Source organism: Pseudopipra pipra, chromosome 1 (assembly GCF_036250125.1).
Source record: "Pseudopipra pipra isolate bDixPip1 chromosome 1, bDixPip1.hap1, whole genome shotgun sequence".
Classification (NCBI taxonomy): domain Eukaryota; kingdom Metazoa; phylum Chordata; class Aves; order Passeriformes; family Pipridae; genus Pseudopipra; species Pseudopipra pipra.
Window position 1 is genome coordinate 49,742,521 of NC_087549.1, and position 16,351 is coordinate 49,758,871.

General features: G+C 38.4%; 1 protein-coding gene across 1 annotated transcript in view; it reads left to right on the plus strand.

Moving 5' to 3' along the window:
- Positions 1 to 16,351, plus strand: part of EMILIN2 (elastin microfibril interfacer 2) — a 35,933-nt gene that overhangs the window by 6,195 nt on the left and 13,387 nt on the right. The window contains exons 3-4 of the mRNA XM_064655936.1: positions 8,311 to 8,486; positions 10,048 to 11,982. Coding sequence (XP_064512006.1) covers positions 8,311 to 8,486; positions 10,048 to 11,982 — 2,111 coding nt within the window. The remainder of the gene's footprint in view (positions 1 to 8,310; positions 8,487 to 10,047; positions 11,983 to 16,351) is intronic.

Here is a 16,351-nt window from a genome sequence, read left to right on the forward strand (position 1 = left end):
ATCTCATCTTTCCTTTCCCTTCTGGTTCACTTTTGGCTTGGTGTCTTGAAAAGTAACAGCTCTCAAAACAATGCTCCATTTTATTCTGAAAGTTGGGGTCCCAGCTAATCCCACAGTTAGCTCTTGCATTCATGAAAGTATTGGTTTTCTCTTCTAACTGTGTGTGTTCTTAAATAATCTGTCAGCAATAGCTAATTCTAGAGCATCCTAGGAATCAGCTTATTTCATGAGCAGAGAAGCAGGAGAGATACTGTTGGAGCTCAGTTTCTCAGGCAGCTTTATCAGTAGCTGTGTTCTGCATCCTCACTTGATCTTTTCACTGGTGTAGGGTGAGAAACTTGGTCCTCGCTGCTGGAAGAGGCAAATGAGTATGTTGCTAACATATAACCTGTTGCAAAATTGCACCTGTTCCATCCCTGTTAGACTACATCACACTGCAGCTCTACAAAGTTTTGCTGAAATCTTTTTGAAAGAACTGTATTTTCAGGGTTGTCCTATCCCATTCCATTTAAGTGGGATTTTAATAGCTTATTGTTGGTCTGTCACCACGTCTGACTGGCATATCTCATGACAAAATGGAAGGAAGCAACCATGTAAGATAATTCAAGATTGTAAGTCCCAACAATGAAGCTCTGCTTTGAGCTTTGCCACAGGCTGTCTGTGGCTGCAAGTTACTTAAATGCACCCTGTGTCTTGGTTTCGCTGCTTCTAAGAAGAGGACGCCTACCTAGTGGTAATTTATGAACATTAAGAGTATTAACATTTTAAACGTCTGAGCATTGCCTACTGGTCTTTAGTGGTCAGCTCTTTGAAAATAAAATCTTTGGTGGCTGAGAGAGAGTTAGACAGATAGGTATTTCCATGTGTGTATGTGTCTGTATGAAGATATACAAGAAGAAATAACTAGTATGAGACATGAGGTCATGTTTCAGAGTGTGGAGTCCTTTGGCTCTTTCTTCCCATGAAGAAACATTTCTCTCCCAAGAGAGCAAATTGTAATTTGAATCTCATCTTTTTTTGATAGAAGAATTCCAGCTGAGTGGCATGAAATTCACTGCATAAGTAATAAACAATGGCACTTCTGGAGGCTTTGAAAGGAGCTACAAATGAAACCATGTGGTGTTGCCTGAGAATAGTTGAGAGTTTTTGTCTTCTAATGCTTCCTGTAATCTTCTGCCTCTCTTATTGAAAAAACCACCCAAACTCTGAAGTAAAATTCGGGATTCTCTCGGATTCATTGAAATAATGTTCAGCATTGAAGAGAACTGTGTGTGAGAGACCAGCCTGTCATGAGCCGATTTGGGCACCATGATTGTCTGCTCCTTCCCTGGCACCAATAGGTGAGACAACAGTTTTATTTAGATGTAGGGAAAAGCAACTTTTTCCTTCCTAGCAGGAGGGAGTAATACAGTCACCTGTGCCAGGTCTCTGCCCACTAGCAATTTCTTCCATCATGCTTTTCAGGTAGCATGAAGACTCCAAATAAAAATAAGCACTGGAAAAAAAAGCACTTAGTCTCTAATGCTCATTCCTGTTTTATGCAACATTTAGTAAAATTACAGTGCTTTTGTAATCAGATACTAAAACAGTCGTTGCCATGACCTGGATGGGTGATTTCTTGGTTATGTACACAGCAGGCAGTTGTGTTTCTGTGAATGCGTAGTGCTTTGACTTATTCCCTTGCTTTCCTTGAGTTTCAGTCCCTGTTAATGCTCTCAGCCAGCAGCAACTTTTTATTCAGGATTTAGCTCAGAATAGATCTGGTACAAATGTTGGCCGTGCTATAGTATACATTAGTGAAAACTTTATTAGAAGCTCCCTTATGTACCTGTGCGAGCCCAGAGAAGCTGAGCCTCCTTGGTCATATGTGCTAGTGGTACTTGTCACAGTTTTATGTTTTCCGCAGGGGTGCCTCAAAATTGTGTTTTTCCCAGCACAAAAAAGTTTTAATCACTCTGTGGTTTCTTTTCATAACGAATGTTAGGTCCTGATTATTATGTTATCTATAGACCTGGCCATGACTTTTCAGGATCTTCAATTAAGATGGCTGTGACTGGGCCTGACATTGGACTAGTGGGTAAGGTCAGTGGCATTTTTTTCAAAAAAAAGTAATTCCTCAGACCCCAGTGCCTGCAAAGACATGTACTAACCTACTTTATGTGAATTTTGGAAAAAAAAAAAAAGCCAGCTAAAGGAAGAATAGCAGTGTAAAGATAAGATCTTCTTAAGTCTATCTGTAAGAAGCAGCTTAGTGTCTCTAATGCCAGATCAAAATGGAAAATCATTTTGGGGTGCAATAGGATTCTTTTAAAATTGATTTTGCTGCATTGTATAATTGGAATTTATTATGGCCTTGATGTCTTTCTTTCACTTAACACCTAGACTTCTGTAGGTTACTCTATTCCTGTCAAAACATCTTTTCACTGCTTGCTATAAATGCCTTAGGATAAACTCTTAGTAAAGACACATTTTTCTTAAATTAAGCTCATCTGTGGGCTGGAACACAAGCTAGCTGCCAGTGCTGCTGTACAGTAGTAAGGTTATAAAAGAACAAAATCCAGAGGTGGGGTTTGACTCACCCTGAATTCAGTTGTCTGCCCTTTATACAGAGGGATGAATATGAGCATGGGAACTTAGACATACAGTAATGGTGACTCAAATGCAAGTCAGTGGTGTCCAGCATGCTCTGTAGGTAATCTGATATAAATAATGACTTTAGGGTGAGATGCAGCCTCATGCAGTGAGATGCAGGTTTGACTCTGCTGGTTGTATTGACTATTTCTGTTGGCCATCGTGGAAATACAGAGAACTAGTGTCTGTCCATACTTACACAGGAGGCACCTGAAATCCAGGAGAGCTGAAACTTGCTGTTACAGACAACCACTGGAAGTTTCCCACGATCTCAGTGGAACTAAGATTTATGGCACTATTTGTAGGGCTTACGGTTAGGCCTGCAGTCTTGGGAAACAGAAAACTTGGGATCAACTGGTTCTAGTTTAGTATTTGTGTAGTATAAACCTACAAAATAAAAAATGTTTGGTCAAAGTACATTTGCATCTAGGGAGTATTTCTGAGAGTGTCTGTGTGCTACTTTGGCACTCCCGTTGCAATCTATATTGGAAATTTAGATGACTGGGACTATATAACTGGATAAAAATAACTATCAGACTATATAATTTACAAAGAATGAATCTACATTCAATAAAATTGTGAAATACTGAAGATTTGTTATCTTATATTTAATAAGACAGCAATTTTCAGGCTGCTGAAGTATGGGACTTGTTCCAATCACTACAGAATTTTGGACCAACCTTAAAGCTTTGTGCTCAGAATAAACATTTTATACGCTGCTTATGTAGAAACATATGCTGAGTCAGCAGTCCCTTCCTCACAGTGAGGCTGTGGTGCCACTTATCTCACTGCATTTCCCAAAAGGTTGAGTGTTAATATCTAGTTCCAGAACTGAGCCATATGTTTTCCCACCAGTTTTGTCCAAATGTTTCTGATTTGTTTTATCGCTATTAGGTGACATTCCAAATATCAGTGTTAACTGTTTCCTTCTGTGGTTTAGCACCATGAGAATATTATAGCTTATTCCCTAGTCAAAATGTCTAGCATTTACAGCAAACATGAATTTTTAATTAAGCATTTTCCTAAGGATGTACTTCTCTTTTGAAGAGGAGGAATATTTGAATGCTGTTGTCACCCAGTACAACTTTATTTGAGCTGCAAAACACTTAGCTATTAAAAGTGAAGATTTGCATTAGCATTCTGAATGTATTTTCTCATTTGATCAGCATGTTGAATTCATGGTGAAGATAGTAGGCATTGGTAGTTATAAGCCTGTTGTGGCAACACTCCTAAAAGCAGCTGTTCTTATTTTCTCTGTTATGAGGAAAGATTAGAGACTGTTGAGAGAATTATTTCAATTACAGTATTTAGCTCAATTCATCAAGGGGATACAACCATCATCTTCGACTGAAGGTCCACAGGAGGATGAGGTGACTAGGCACAGTAAGTGCTGGTGTATTGTATGTAACTTTTAACCATGTAAGAAATTACTATTTTTAAAAATATCTGTAAGATACTTGTAAAAATAATTGTGTTTAGTAACACTTACATGAATAGCTGAAATCCAAGTCAACTGTAGGAAGATTTGATGTTTTACTGGTTTTGAATTGCATTGCAGCATTTAAAGGGATTAAAGTGGAGCCTCAATTCTTTGAGAGACTTCTGAATTTTTTGTGAACCCTTTTGACCAAATTGCCTCACTAGATAGCTCTGTAAAGATTCACACCTACCAGATACACAATGTGAAAATTGATGATACATTCTAACTGTGTAACTCTACCCAGCTTCATAGAGAACCAACATTTTGTATCTCTGGCTACAGGAGTGCATTTTTTACGTTTTGTATGTTTGTGATTGTATGTTATGCATTTGCTGTGACTATGAGTGAGCGGTTGGATTCAGAATACTGAAGAATTTAATAAAGACATGTCTGATTTGTATATTCTGGTAGCTCCCAGTCCTATGTCTTTCCCATACATAGAATCACAAATTATTCCCAGGATGTGGTCCCTCGCAGGAAGCTATGGTTTGTTTTGTTAGAACTGTAACCAATAATACATTGTGTTCAATGCTGTTGGACTGTTATATCCTAGCAAAATCCTGGAAGTCTCCAGCTCCTGCACTGAAATTCATTGAGCAAGCAAAGTTCTGGCTTTAAAAAACTTAATATATGATTGAGAATCTCCCTTGGGCTGGATGCCTGCTGGTGACTGTCATTTATCAGTGCAGCTGGACACTGTTGGCACAGTGGCACCATTCCTTGCATGGGCGACTTGCACAACAACTCTGTATGAAGTATATCATTAGTAGAGAAGCTGCATCAATAAAGCTGTGATTTTTAAGAAATTTTTATTTGACTGAATTTACATTAGAAAAGTGTTATTGTAAGTTCCTGTTTCCCAGCCTTACATGACTAGCCTTCCTGGAGGAAATGGGAGTAGCTCTATGATTCATTCAGCTGGACTGGCAGTATAGAGAAGGAATAGTTCTTGGTAAGTAAATTCAACTTTAATTTCTGAGCCGTCCATGAGTATAGCTTCTTGTTAGCATAGTTCAAAATGTGAAATATGAAAGCTGTTCTAGATCCAGATTTTGAAATATTCTGATTCTAGCTTGTTTTTGCTCTAGGAGAATTGTAGTTTAGCATTCAGGTTAGTCTGTATTTGATGTGCCATATCTGAAATCAAAACAGATCCAATTTGTGTATTTGCTTAAGTTTTCAAACTGGCAGGAATTTGTAAGAAATGGACCGCTACAACGTTTTAAAAGGTGTAGATGCACAGTGTTTATATTTTATAATTTAGAATGTGAGAATTATTCTGCATTTCAAATAATTTATTAAATCATATTGAGGGATTTTATGCCTCTTAGAATCATGAAACTATGAAACAAAAAAAAGTAAGAATGTCAAACATGCTTATTTTTTATTTTTAAGATGGAGTTTAGAAAAATTTCACATATGAGAAATATTAAGCTTGATTTCTTTTTATTTGTTTATATTCTTCTTTTGTGTCTCATGATTTGTCTGAATGTTGAAGTCATCTTAAGGTGTCTATGTTGATGAGTATGACTATAGAGAAGGTATAGAAAGAGAAACTTGTCAAAAATACGATAGAAAATCCTCGTTCTGTAATTTAAGCAAAGAAGTGCACAGTTTGCATAAAACTAGTTCTTATTCCTTTTATAAAATTACTTTCAGCTATATTCTTAAAACTTTGTTAGGAAAATAGAGAGATGTTTGAAAATAATCAAAATACTGTAATTTTCAGGAAGGGGGTTGGCCCTGAAAGTATAGAGAGGAACACACACAAAGTTTGAAGCAGTTAAGTGTTTTATGGAAATCAGAGAAAAGTATGTACGACCATTTCCGGCATGTGAACATTGATCTGGAAGTTCAAAGTTTGCATTTCAGTAATGTGGTAGTTGTGAGAGAGGTTGTAATGACTCTCAAAACCACTTCAAAACACTCAAGTGTCTAGCTAATCCTGTTGCTCCTGACTCTGGCAGCTAGTTGGAAGGAAAGGATTCAAACCCAAATTATCTCAACAAGATGTGGTTTAATACTTTAGATAAGGGAGAGGGAAGAGGAAGTTCCTGGGTGGCCAGGATATTGTTCTTCCCAGTGGTGCCCTCTACGTTGCACTCCTCTATTTAATTTTTAAAGCACTTGACCTTGGGGATGTCTGTACTTTATATTTGTAAGCAGGATTCAGCAGATGTTTCAGTGAAAATTGTAGAAGAAATGATGAGCTGCTACAGCTGTTTCATATATGGTGTTGCAAAGGTTAAAAAAAAGATTGGAAACCCACGTTGAGTTTACGTGCTCCGAGTCAGAGTCTGAAAAGCTGACAGCCCCAGCAAACCACTGTAGTTATGACCAGCTAATAGACAAGAGATACAACATAGCCTGCCCCTGCTTTCCTTTGTAATCGAGAGGCTTATTAGAATAAGATACTCTTGGCCCAGAAAGTAACTTTTTCCCATTGAATGAGAAGTCGTAGACAAATTAATAATGCAAAACAACACTGAGTATATGCAAAAATTAGAACATATTGTGGCAGAATTGGGAAAGGTGTGATTGGATAAGAAAAAAATTCATAATAAGTAGTAAGCATTTTAACCACCCTGCCACAAGTTTGTTAACCACCTTACTGAAAAGGGACAGCAAATGTCTGTGAGATGTGGGACATTATATTAAAATTATGTATCTGGAGGTGAAATATACTGAATAAAAAGATTATGGAATTATTTTAGCAATTCTTTGCACCCGTGGCAAGAGGAGCTTTGAAGGGTAACAGTTAAACTAACTCTCACTCTGTCACTTTGAATAGAAACTGTTTCACAGTCAGTGTAAGAATTTAACTCTTTCCATTTGATAACTGAATACTGTTTTTTTTTTTAACCGATAAGGAATTTTGCAAATTAATACAACAGTGTTTAATGAAGTATGTAGGTGATTTTTGTGTGATAGTATGGCTGCTCTTAGTGCCTGTTCTGTACTGTATTCTCTCTGTCCCAAGAGACACTCCCTATGAGCCCAGCAAGGCTATGGATGAAATCTGTTGCAGAGCTCCTGTAGAGTCCTTTGCCACTGTTCTGAATTTATTCTGCCAGTATTACTATTTTAGAGACATCTCAGCTGGGAAGTGAGCCTGTCATTCATTAAATGAGTGCAACCTGTTGTTATAATCTGAAATAATTGTAAGGAAAAAAGGAAGGAAAAAAGATCTGAAAATGCTGTAGGGAGATTAGTAGTGTGATGCTAGTTTTACTCTGAGAAAGGAATTCATGTGAGAAATGGGGATTTTTTGTTTCTCTGTATTCCAAAAATAAAATTTTATAGAGCTCAGGCAGCAAATCCCTGTTTTCCTCATTTTCCTCTTCTCTCAAGCTGAAATGAGCTGTACCTTAAATTGATTTAGTTTTTATAAAATAGCAGGGCCTCTGGTTATAGTCTGGTGGGATACCATAGTGTCTGACCGCAGGTGAACATGCAGTGTGTATATGAAGGAAAGCTATGGAAGAAGTCTGTGGTTAAAGAAAGTGATTAATCAGGGAAGCTCAAGATTGTATGTACATAATGTGTGCATAGGTTTGTCTGCCAGACCCTTTTCAGCTTAACTAATGAAGTAGGAAAGAGTTGATTTCTTTGTTGGTTTAGCATTTCATCTGACTCCTTCTTTCATGTCCTTGTCTGACTCATGCTTTCAGTGTTTTGTCCTCTGGAATATCCCTTCCAGCTTTGACTGCTCTGTACATATGTGTGCTTATGAATGGTTTAAGTGAAGACTGTGGAAAGACAAGTGGAACGAAGCAGGCAGAAACATTTTTTGATGTCCAGAAGAGCCCCGTGGGTGGGTTTGCAATGAAAAGCAATTATTAGAGGAAAAAGGTTTTGAATTTATAGAATAATACATTGATGGTCACTGTTGCTCTCAGTGGTGTCTGAGAAGTTGAATCTTCACTTGCCACAACATTTTATCCCTCTGCTCATACATGAAAGCCCTTATTCCATGCCAGTATTTGTTTTTCCTGACATGACTGTGTTGGGTGCAGGTAACTTTAAAACCTAGACAGAAATGTTTGTTCGTTTGATGTTTGAAGCAGAAAATGAATCATAGATGAAAATATTTGATTTTCATTGGGGAAAAAAAAAAAGCAAAACCTGTTTTAATTTTTACTTTAATTCAAATAGCTGGTTAGGTTATAGGTCGTTTAAAATGCTTTCTGTTTTGGCAGATACCGAACGAGTTTCAGACCTCGGTACACAGTTGCATATAAGACAGTGACAGAGCTGGAATGGAGATGTTGTCCTGGGTACAAAGGGGAAGACTGCAGGGAAGGACCAGCAGAAAAGCCAAACACTGCTCGACGTCCCACAACACCAGCGAAAGCTGTTGTGAAGAAAGGCGTAGGTAAGTTTTGGGTTGAATTTTGGTAGGCGTGATCATGTCTGGTTTCTTGTTCTGTCTTTTGAGAATGAGAACCGTTATGGTTTCTATTAAAATCAACTACTGGCAGGTACAAATACCATATGGAAGATGCTGTGTGGTGGCAAAATAATAGCCAGGCAATAGCAGTCTTGATACAGAGAATTTCCTGAAGAATAACAGAGGGTTGGGCTGTAGAATGCTGGCTGGAAATGCCAGCTGACTACTCAGGGTTCCAAAAAATCTTTGTTTTAAGATTGGAGTTTTTGTGAGAATTTACAGGATTTTTTTTCTGTGGTTTCTCCAATGTTGAGGAAAAAAAAATAATAAGAAGAACTACTATTAAAACAAAAAAACCCCACAGTAGGTACTAATTTTGATTATACATAGTGGTCCCTTGCAGTTTCACAGTGTTTTGTTCAAGGTTGTGTAGATTTTACAGATTTATGTTAGATTACCTGCCTTAATAGTAAGGAGTAAGGGAATAAGTAAGGATAAGCCTCAGTTCCTCAAAGAATATTTTAAAGAATAAATGACATTTGTGTAAGATACTGTCTTCTGAAAGGGCAAGAAGGAGTGCTGTTACTGCTGTATTATGCCTTTTCTCCATTAACAAAAAAATGATAAACAGATGTTTCCTTCTGAAGGACTTTTTCCAACATAATTGGAGATTAGTGTCACATATAGCGCTTAGTCAGATTTCCACATGTGTTTTCTGTGTAGTGGAATGTATTGAATGACTTAAAACATGCTTTCAAACTAGTCCTATAGATTATACACCTGCTTTAAAAATAACCTTTTAAAATAATTTGTTAGCCCACCTAAAACATTATTTCCAGAAGATGATAATAAAACATTCTCTTCTAGACAAAATAAAAAATTACTTTGACTTTTCCTGAAGTTTATCCTTTCTTGACGTCTGATAATATTTCTTTTTTTGTTGTTGTTCTGGATTTTCTGCAATTGTCACACATTTTACCTGAAACTGAACATCCAGAATTGCATATGAAGCAAGTGTGGTAACTGGAGTACCTTGCAGAACCCCATCTCATAATCTCATATATGGGATGTATATTTGGACCCCAGTTCAGTAAAATACTGGAGCACAAATCGATTTCAGGCAAATAAATGGCTGGCTGCCACTGAAGTTTTCAGTGGGAATTCGGGAGCAAATTTGTTGTTATAGGAGATGCAGTGGTTCCAAGGTGATTGTGTTGTGATGTGTATGGATCTGTAATGGTCTGTTATATATACTATAGCTTAGATTCATTGCTGAACAAGAAGGGCAGTTCTGCTTGCCAGTTTATTTATTGCCCTTGTATCTTGACAGGAGTTGGTCAATGTGCTAAAACTTTTTAGTTTGGAGGGGTTTTGATAATGTGTTAATTATAAACTACTGAAAACAAGAACAGAAAAGGCAACAAGCATTCTGCAAATTAAATCATTATTTGGTTTTAGAGAAAAGTGAAATTAACCACAGCTGATTAAAACAAGTGACAGTGGCAATATTTACATCCAGATCTTGTCTGTTATTTCTGTGAAACAGATGCAGAACCAACGGAAGTGCCAGAGGCTCCAGCATATGAGAAGAGAATGCAGTTTCTTGAGGATGAATTGTTTAGACTTACACGATCTGTGATTGAACTTCAGTCCTCCGTGGCAGGTGTGAATGAAAACCTGAAGTTGACTGTACAAGAAGATGCTAGTAAGATGTTGGTCACTTGGCTGAACAACCTTTACGACCGCCCAGAGCCTGACAGTGCGGTTAGTGGTGAAACAGATGCTATTCATCTGCCTGGACTCCACAACAATAAAGATCAAAAAGACCCTTTTATTGATTTTGAAATGGAAGATATAAAGTCTGAGCTAGCTGAGGTCAAAGAAGCCTTGAAGGTGAGGAATGATGAGCTGGAGGAACTGAATGGAAAAGTAAAAGGCTATGAAGGACAATTAAAACAACTGCAGGAGGCAGCACAAGGACCTACAATAACAATGCCCAGTGACAATATTTATCAGGAGTATATAGACTCAAAATTTGAGTCCCTCAGACAAGAAATAATGGAAGGATTTGAAAAGAAAATGTCAGATCTGAAGAACTCCTGTGAATACAAACTACAGGATATTCAACAGCAGTGTGATGACAATGAAAATAACTGTGTAGGGATAATTGATGTTATAAAAGGAAAAGAGAATGATTTGAGGAAAGAAATAAATACTCTCCGAACTCAGATTCCATCAAACGACTCCAGTTGTTGCAAAGAGGGTGAGAGAAATGACTTTGACCAAAAGATAAAAGATTTAGATAAGAAGATTGAGAGAGTTGCGGAAGCACATAGGATCTTGAACGTCAGAATAGATAATGAAATAATTCGATTGTCAACTCCAGATCTGGAAGACATGTTTGGCGAGAGGTTGGAGGAGCTTGATGCGAGGATGAATATCACAGAACGAAATGCTGAAGAACACTGCTTTTACGTTGAGGAAACTCTCCGCGGTGCTATAGCTGCTGAGGTAGATGAACTGAGAGACTTGTTTGACCAAAAGCTGCGGGCACTAGAGGTCAGGCTGGGTGGCACTATTTTAGAGATCGCTAATACCACGGACCCGGATGGAATGTTTATGAACCCTGGGCCCATCTTGCCCAGTGACGCAGGATTTGCAAATGAGCAATTTACAGCAGAGATTGATTTCCTGAAGAACAAACTACTGTCATTTGAACAGCTCTGTGGACAGAAATGTCAGTCTGCACCGCAAGGTATGGAGGACCTTCAGAAACGGCTAGAAAACTGTAACGACAAGTACAGTCACTTGCTTTTGAAAACAGAGAATAACTCTGCTCTTCTGCAGTCTCTAAATAGCTCTCTTAATGAGAAACTCAACTTAATTAAGGGTAACCAACGTGACATTCAGAAAATGCAAAGAGACATACGCGTATTCCGGTATAATCTAAATGTCATCGATAAAGATATGAAAAATCTTCAAGATGGCTTGAGTAGCTGCAAGGAGCAGCTTCTGGGTGTCAATTCCACATGTAGAAAAACGCAACGAGGTGTCTTCCGAAAAATTGATCAAATGCAGAGGACATTTGCAAATCAAACTGCTCATCCCAGTGAGAGTTGCTGTGGTGAAGTGAAAGAGAGGCTAGAACAATTGAATGACCATGTCCTGAATGATCTTAGCAAGTGCAAAGAAAAGACACAAGGTATCCAGGCGGGTGTTTCGGATGTTGAGAGCAGAGTCTCACATGTTGAAAAAGCTTGCGGCAAGCTGGACTCTGTCTCAGATAGCTTGCAGAGGATAAAAGAAGGTCTGAATAAACACGTGAGCAGCTTATGGAACTGCATCCATGAAATGAATGGAACTATAGCATCTCATTCCTCAGATATTTCTGGCCTCAAAAATTCTGTCCAACAGTTTCATAGTCAGGTCTCCAAAATCACCACAGGCATTGAAGATGTGCTGAAATCTCAGTCTGACACAAGTAAGTTTTTTCCTTTTCTTTTTTTTTTCCCGTTTTTTTGTTTGTTTGTTTTTCAATTGGCTTTCCTTTCTGAAACTTTTATAAAGGAGCTAAACAAGGGAGGGAAAACTTAATATTACACAATTACTACTTTGTTTTTACAGTGACTCTAATTTTGGCTCTTTGCTCTAGAACACCACAGAGTACTTTGAGTGCTTTTAAAAATATCCTCCAAAAAAGCCAAAACCCAAAAAAGAAGTCTTACATGCTTTTACGTTTACTTTGAGACAGAATAAAGAGAGTGGGAAAAGTAGTATTTTTGAATAGTGCGTTTAAAGCAATGATTGTCTGTGGCTCTTATTGCAGTTAATTTGATTTAATTTTTTTCTTTTTTTGTTTTATTCTGTTGTGTGAGATTATTCTGCATGCCTCAGGAAAAATTGAAAAGTAAATGGAGAAAATCAAGTCAGAGTAATTCAAATTTATTTTGTTAATACATATTATCCCCGCATTTTCTCAGTTGTGTTCTTAGCATGAGTTAATGATTATAATTCAGCACCAACTCTTTGATCTAGAACTTTCATAAACAAGCTCTGGCATATCTTGGCGTGGCAATATAAGAATTCTTCTTCATAACTCTCACAGAAGTTTGCATTCCCACAAGGTAGTTGGCAATAGTTGGCAGACCCCAGCTGGCACTGTTTTCACACCTCAGCCACTTCTGTTGGTAGTGCAACATGTTAGTACAAATCTACCTCTGCAGGTGGTTTAAAGTTTGCATTAGAGCAGATGAGAAGCAGGGGCACATTCCCTTTGGCTCCAAATACTGTGAAATGGTAACCTCAGCATGCTGGTGAACCTTGCCGTGAAGGTTTAGGGACCTTGACAAAAGCCGCTCTGTTCCCTCTGCAGTTCTTGCTCCAAATTTCAGCAATGGGTTGTTTTGCTGAGAGAGTCAAAGTTTACAGAAGGAAGCTGAGTTCCTGTTTCTGCTAGCATGACGCAGAAACATAAGAATTGGAGACTGCTTTGAAACTGCACTCCTCAGCTGGTTGATGCTTCTGGTTTTAATTTTGTACATGTATGAGATAAATAAGAGGCAAATTTCTCTGACTGGCCTAAAATTAGGAGAGGTGCTGAGGGAAGAACCTGTGGGCTGTTGCCGCTGGTGGTGGTTGGGAGAGATCAGATGCAAGACTGTGAGCACTTGTCCTTGAATGGACAAATTGTGCTTCATGAAGGGTCTGAAACTAATTTCTTTAGGGAAAACTATTCTTCTCACTCCAAGACAGAGACTTGAAAGCCTATAATAGATGTGTTTCTTTTGTTTAATTGTTTAAAACCAAATGTATTGCAGTACTTGATGCAAAAATCCTTCTGAGGTGAGAAGTTTTGTGTGAAATTTTAAAAAAATACATTTCTCTTCCTTTAAAGGAAGAAGTGAAAAGGAATGAAGAGGGTCCATAATTTTCAGATAATTCTTTTGGTGTCATCTTGACTTAAATTCAACAGGGTTAGGACCTTTACTCCTAGATCTTGCAAATCCCCATTAAAATGGAGTATGATGTATCTGTGTAATCCTGTTTCTCATCCATGTTGCCCAAAATTAATTTGCACTAGGGAACGACACTGGAGAAGGGTCCAAGATACACACAGTAAGTAATCTTTCTTCTGCTCTTTAAAGCAGATGTTCAAGTGACCTCGCGGGTTGCATTTTTCAGCCCCTATTACAGTGTATTAAAGCTTCAGCACACCTGGCTTTCCATAAAATAATGCTGCTTTAGGGCAGACCTCTCCATCTACCATTGGATGCTAAAAGTCTATGGAAGGATGCTGCTGCTGGATCTGGGGTGCAGGCACTCTGAGCATCCCTTGCTGCTGTGGAGTGCCTCTGGCCTCTGAAGGATTTGTGAAGCACACATTTCAGTTCCCAAATGTTTCCAATTATAATAACACTATCTGGCACAGCAGTCTAAGTAAGTTTTGAAAGCTGGAGTTGCAGAAACATTTTGGCAGAAGAGCCTTTTTTGGAAGTGATTTGGGAACGCTGTAACGTGAGTTGGGGTATGGCTTAAAACTATTTTTACATCTGTGATCTGCAGCATTGTCTCTGATACCAACGTTATTTGAAAGGAAGACTGACAGTCCTGGACTTGGATCAGTGTAGAATTTCTTATGCACAATTTGCCAGCATATTGTAGCATTCAAATGATGTCATTTGACTTCAGAAGGGCCGAAACAGAATCCAATTGTTACTAATAAAGTTGTTGAGGGCAGTAAGGCAAGGATATATTGCAAGGAATAGAATATAAAATCTCATCAAGCAGTGTAAGCCCAGCACACTGTAAACCTGAGCAAAGTCAAATGACAGTGATCTTAGGAATATGGCTATGTTTTCTTCCAAATGTTTTTATTAAGGGGTTTCAAGTGCCTCAATCCAAACTAACAAGCCAGTGAATGACTGTACATCAGATATGAGCCCAGAGGCCAGAAATGTATTTAATTTGTTATAATTCCTGGTGAAGGGAGTTCAATGTCCTGCCTCACACAAGGTGGTGGTCTGCTCTAAGCATTTAGGGGACCATGCATGACGTGCTCTCCTAGGTAGTATGATCCTGTAACTTTTCATCCACACTAAATGGTGGCTGCCCCCAGCTCCATATCTCGAAGGGTAAGTTGTTCTCATTGCACTCTGTGCCTCTCTGTGAGTACGTTTGCTCTTCAAATGGCACGAAACTGAAAGCCGTGTTAAAGTCAGTGGTCTTTTTTAATTACTGCCTATTCATATATGTCCATGAAGTTTTCCAGGGATCAAAGTGTGGTCTTGTAGCCAGATACCATGCTGGGAGTGCAGTTTGCTTTGGTTACGGTTATTTGACCTGAACTGCAATTCCTACGGTAATTGTCTCTGTAGCAGGGTTTTGAAAGCAACAGCAAAATGTTGTCCGATGAAGTTATGGTCTAAGAAACCAAATGTGTGCTCTGCATTACAGCATCAATAAAAGGCAACATAAAAATCTTAATGTTGCAGTGTGAATAGTCATGCAGTCATAATAGTCAATTCCTCTGGGCTCCCTGTGAGCTTATGCAAAATACTGCTTCCTAGTGTAATTGTAAAATCCCCTTGGTATCTATAAGAAAATTCACATGAGACCTTTTTGGCTTCTTGTGGGTGCAGTGACAGATTCCTTTACTCATTAGTTTACTTTATACACTTTGTTTCTGTGTGTTTAGGGGACTGACGAGAGCATGATCAGAGCAGAATGATACTCTAGAAACAAATGCATCCCAAAGGTCCACCCACCTCATGCATCCAGGTTGCTGCTCATTGTCCTTCCCAGCAAATAATTCCTCCTTCAGTGAAGTAACTTGCAGATTAAAGCTGACTGTCTGAACAAACTGAAGGAAGAGGAGAACAAAAGCAGTTTTATTTTCAACCAAGGAGGAAAATCTTTCCTTCGGTTTTTAGTTGTGGATGAGCATCTGAGGGAAGACGCTGGTATGTGATGTGGTAACCACATTGTCACTCACAACAGTGATGACAGCCAGAGCAGCAAGGCCATCTCTGCTGAGGACAGTGTTAGTGTTCCTAGCTGTGGAATGATCTCAGCTCTATCCTTTGCATTCCTAGACAAATGGGAAGATGATGAGGAAGATTCTGTTTCATGTGCTGCTCAGCAAAGTTAGAACAGGTCCAGCTAGATTCCCCCCAGCCTTCATCAAGGGTTCATTTTCTCATTGCCTTGTGAATTGACAGTATGTGTTATGGAATTCAGTGTCAGAATAGGTTGACTCCAATGTTACCATCTTTATCTAGTGATTTATTGGTACTTTGTCTTGCTATGATGCATCTCAGTAGAAGAGGCCAAAAGGTTGGCAAAGGTGGCAGACCGGATTACTCAACTCGCACATATCTGATTACTTCTGCTTTAAGTTGAGCTTTAGGCAGATGATTCTGGATTTAGTTTTACGGAGATGGGATAATTCTGGGTATTGCGGTATTGATGTTGTGTGCAAGGAGGCAGTTTGCTCAGGATATGGGATTTCAGCTGTTGATTGTTATTTAAAGGTCTAGAAAAACAAACATATAAATGTATACATTTTCCCAGTGTAATTTCAAATAATTGTCTTAATAAAGCTCAGTATAACTGACTCAAGAAATGACAAGTACATGCATCCCAAGTATTTTGTCAGTTTGTGTTTTGAGTGAGGTTAATCTGAAGATCTTAGCTGAAGGTCTAAATTGATGCTGCTGTGGACAGAAGTTGTCTCTACTAAGTTAATAATTCTGTTAAACAATTCACTTTGATACTTAAAGGCTTTTTTTTTTGAAAAAAAATCCAAGATTTTTTTAATCTTGGGATTTTTCTGAAAATAACTTTAACCTGTA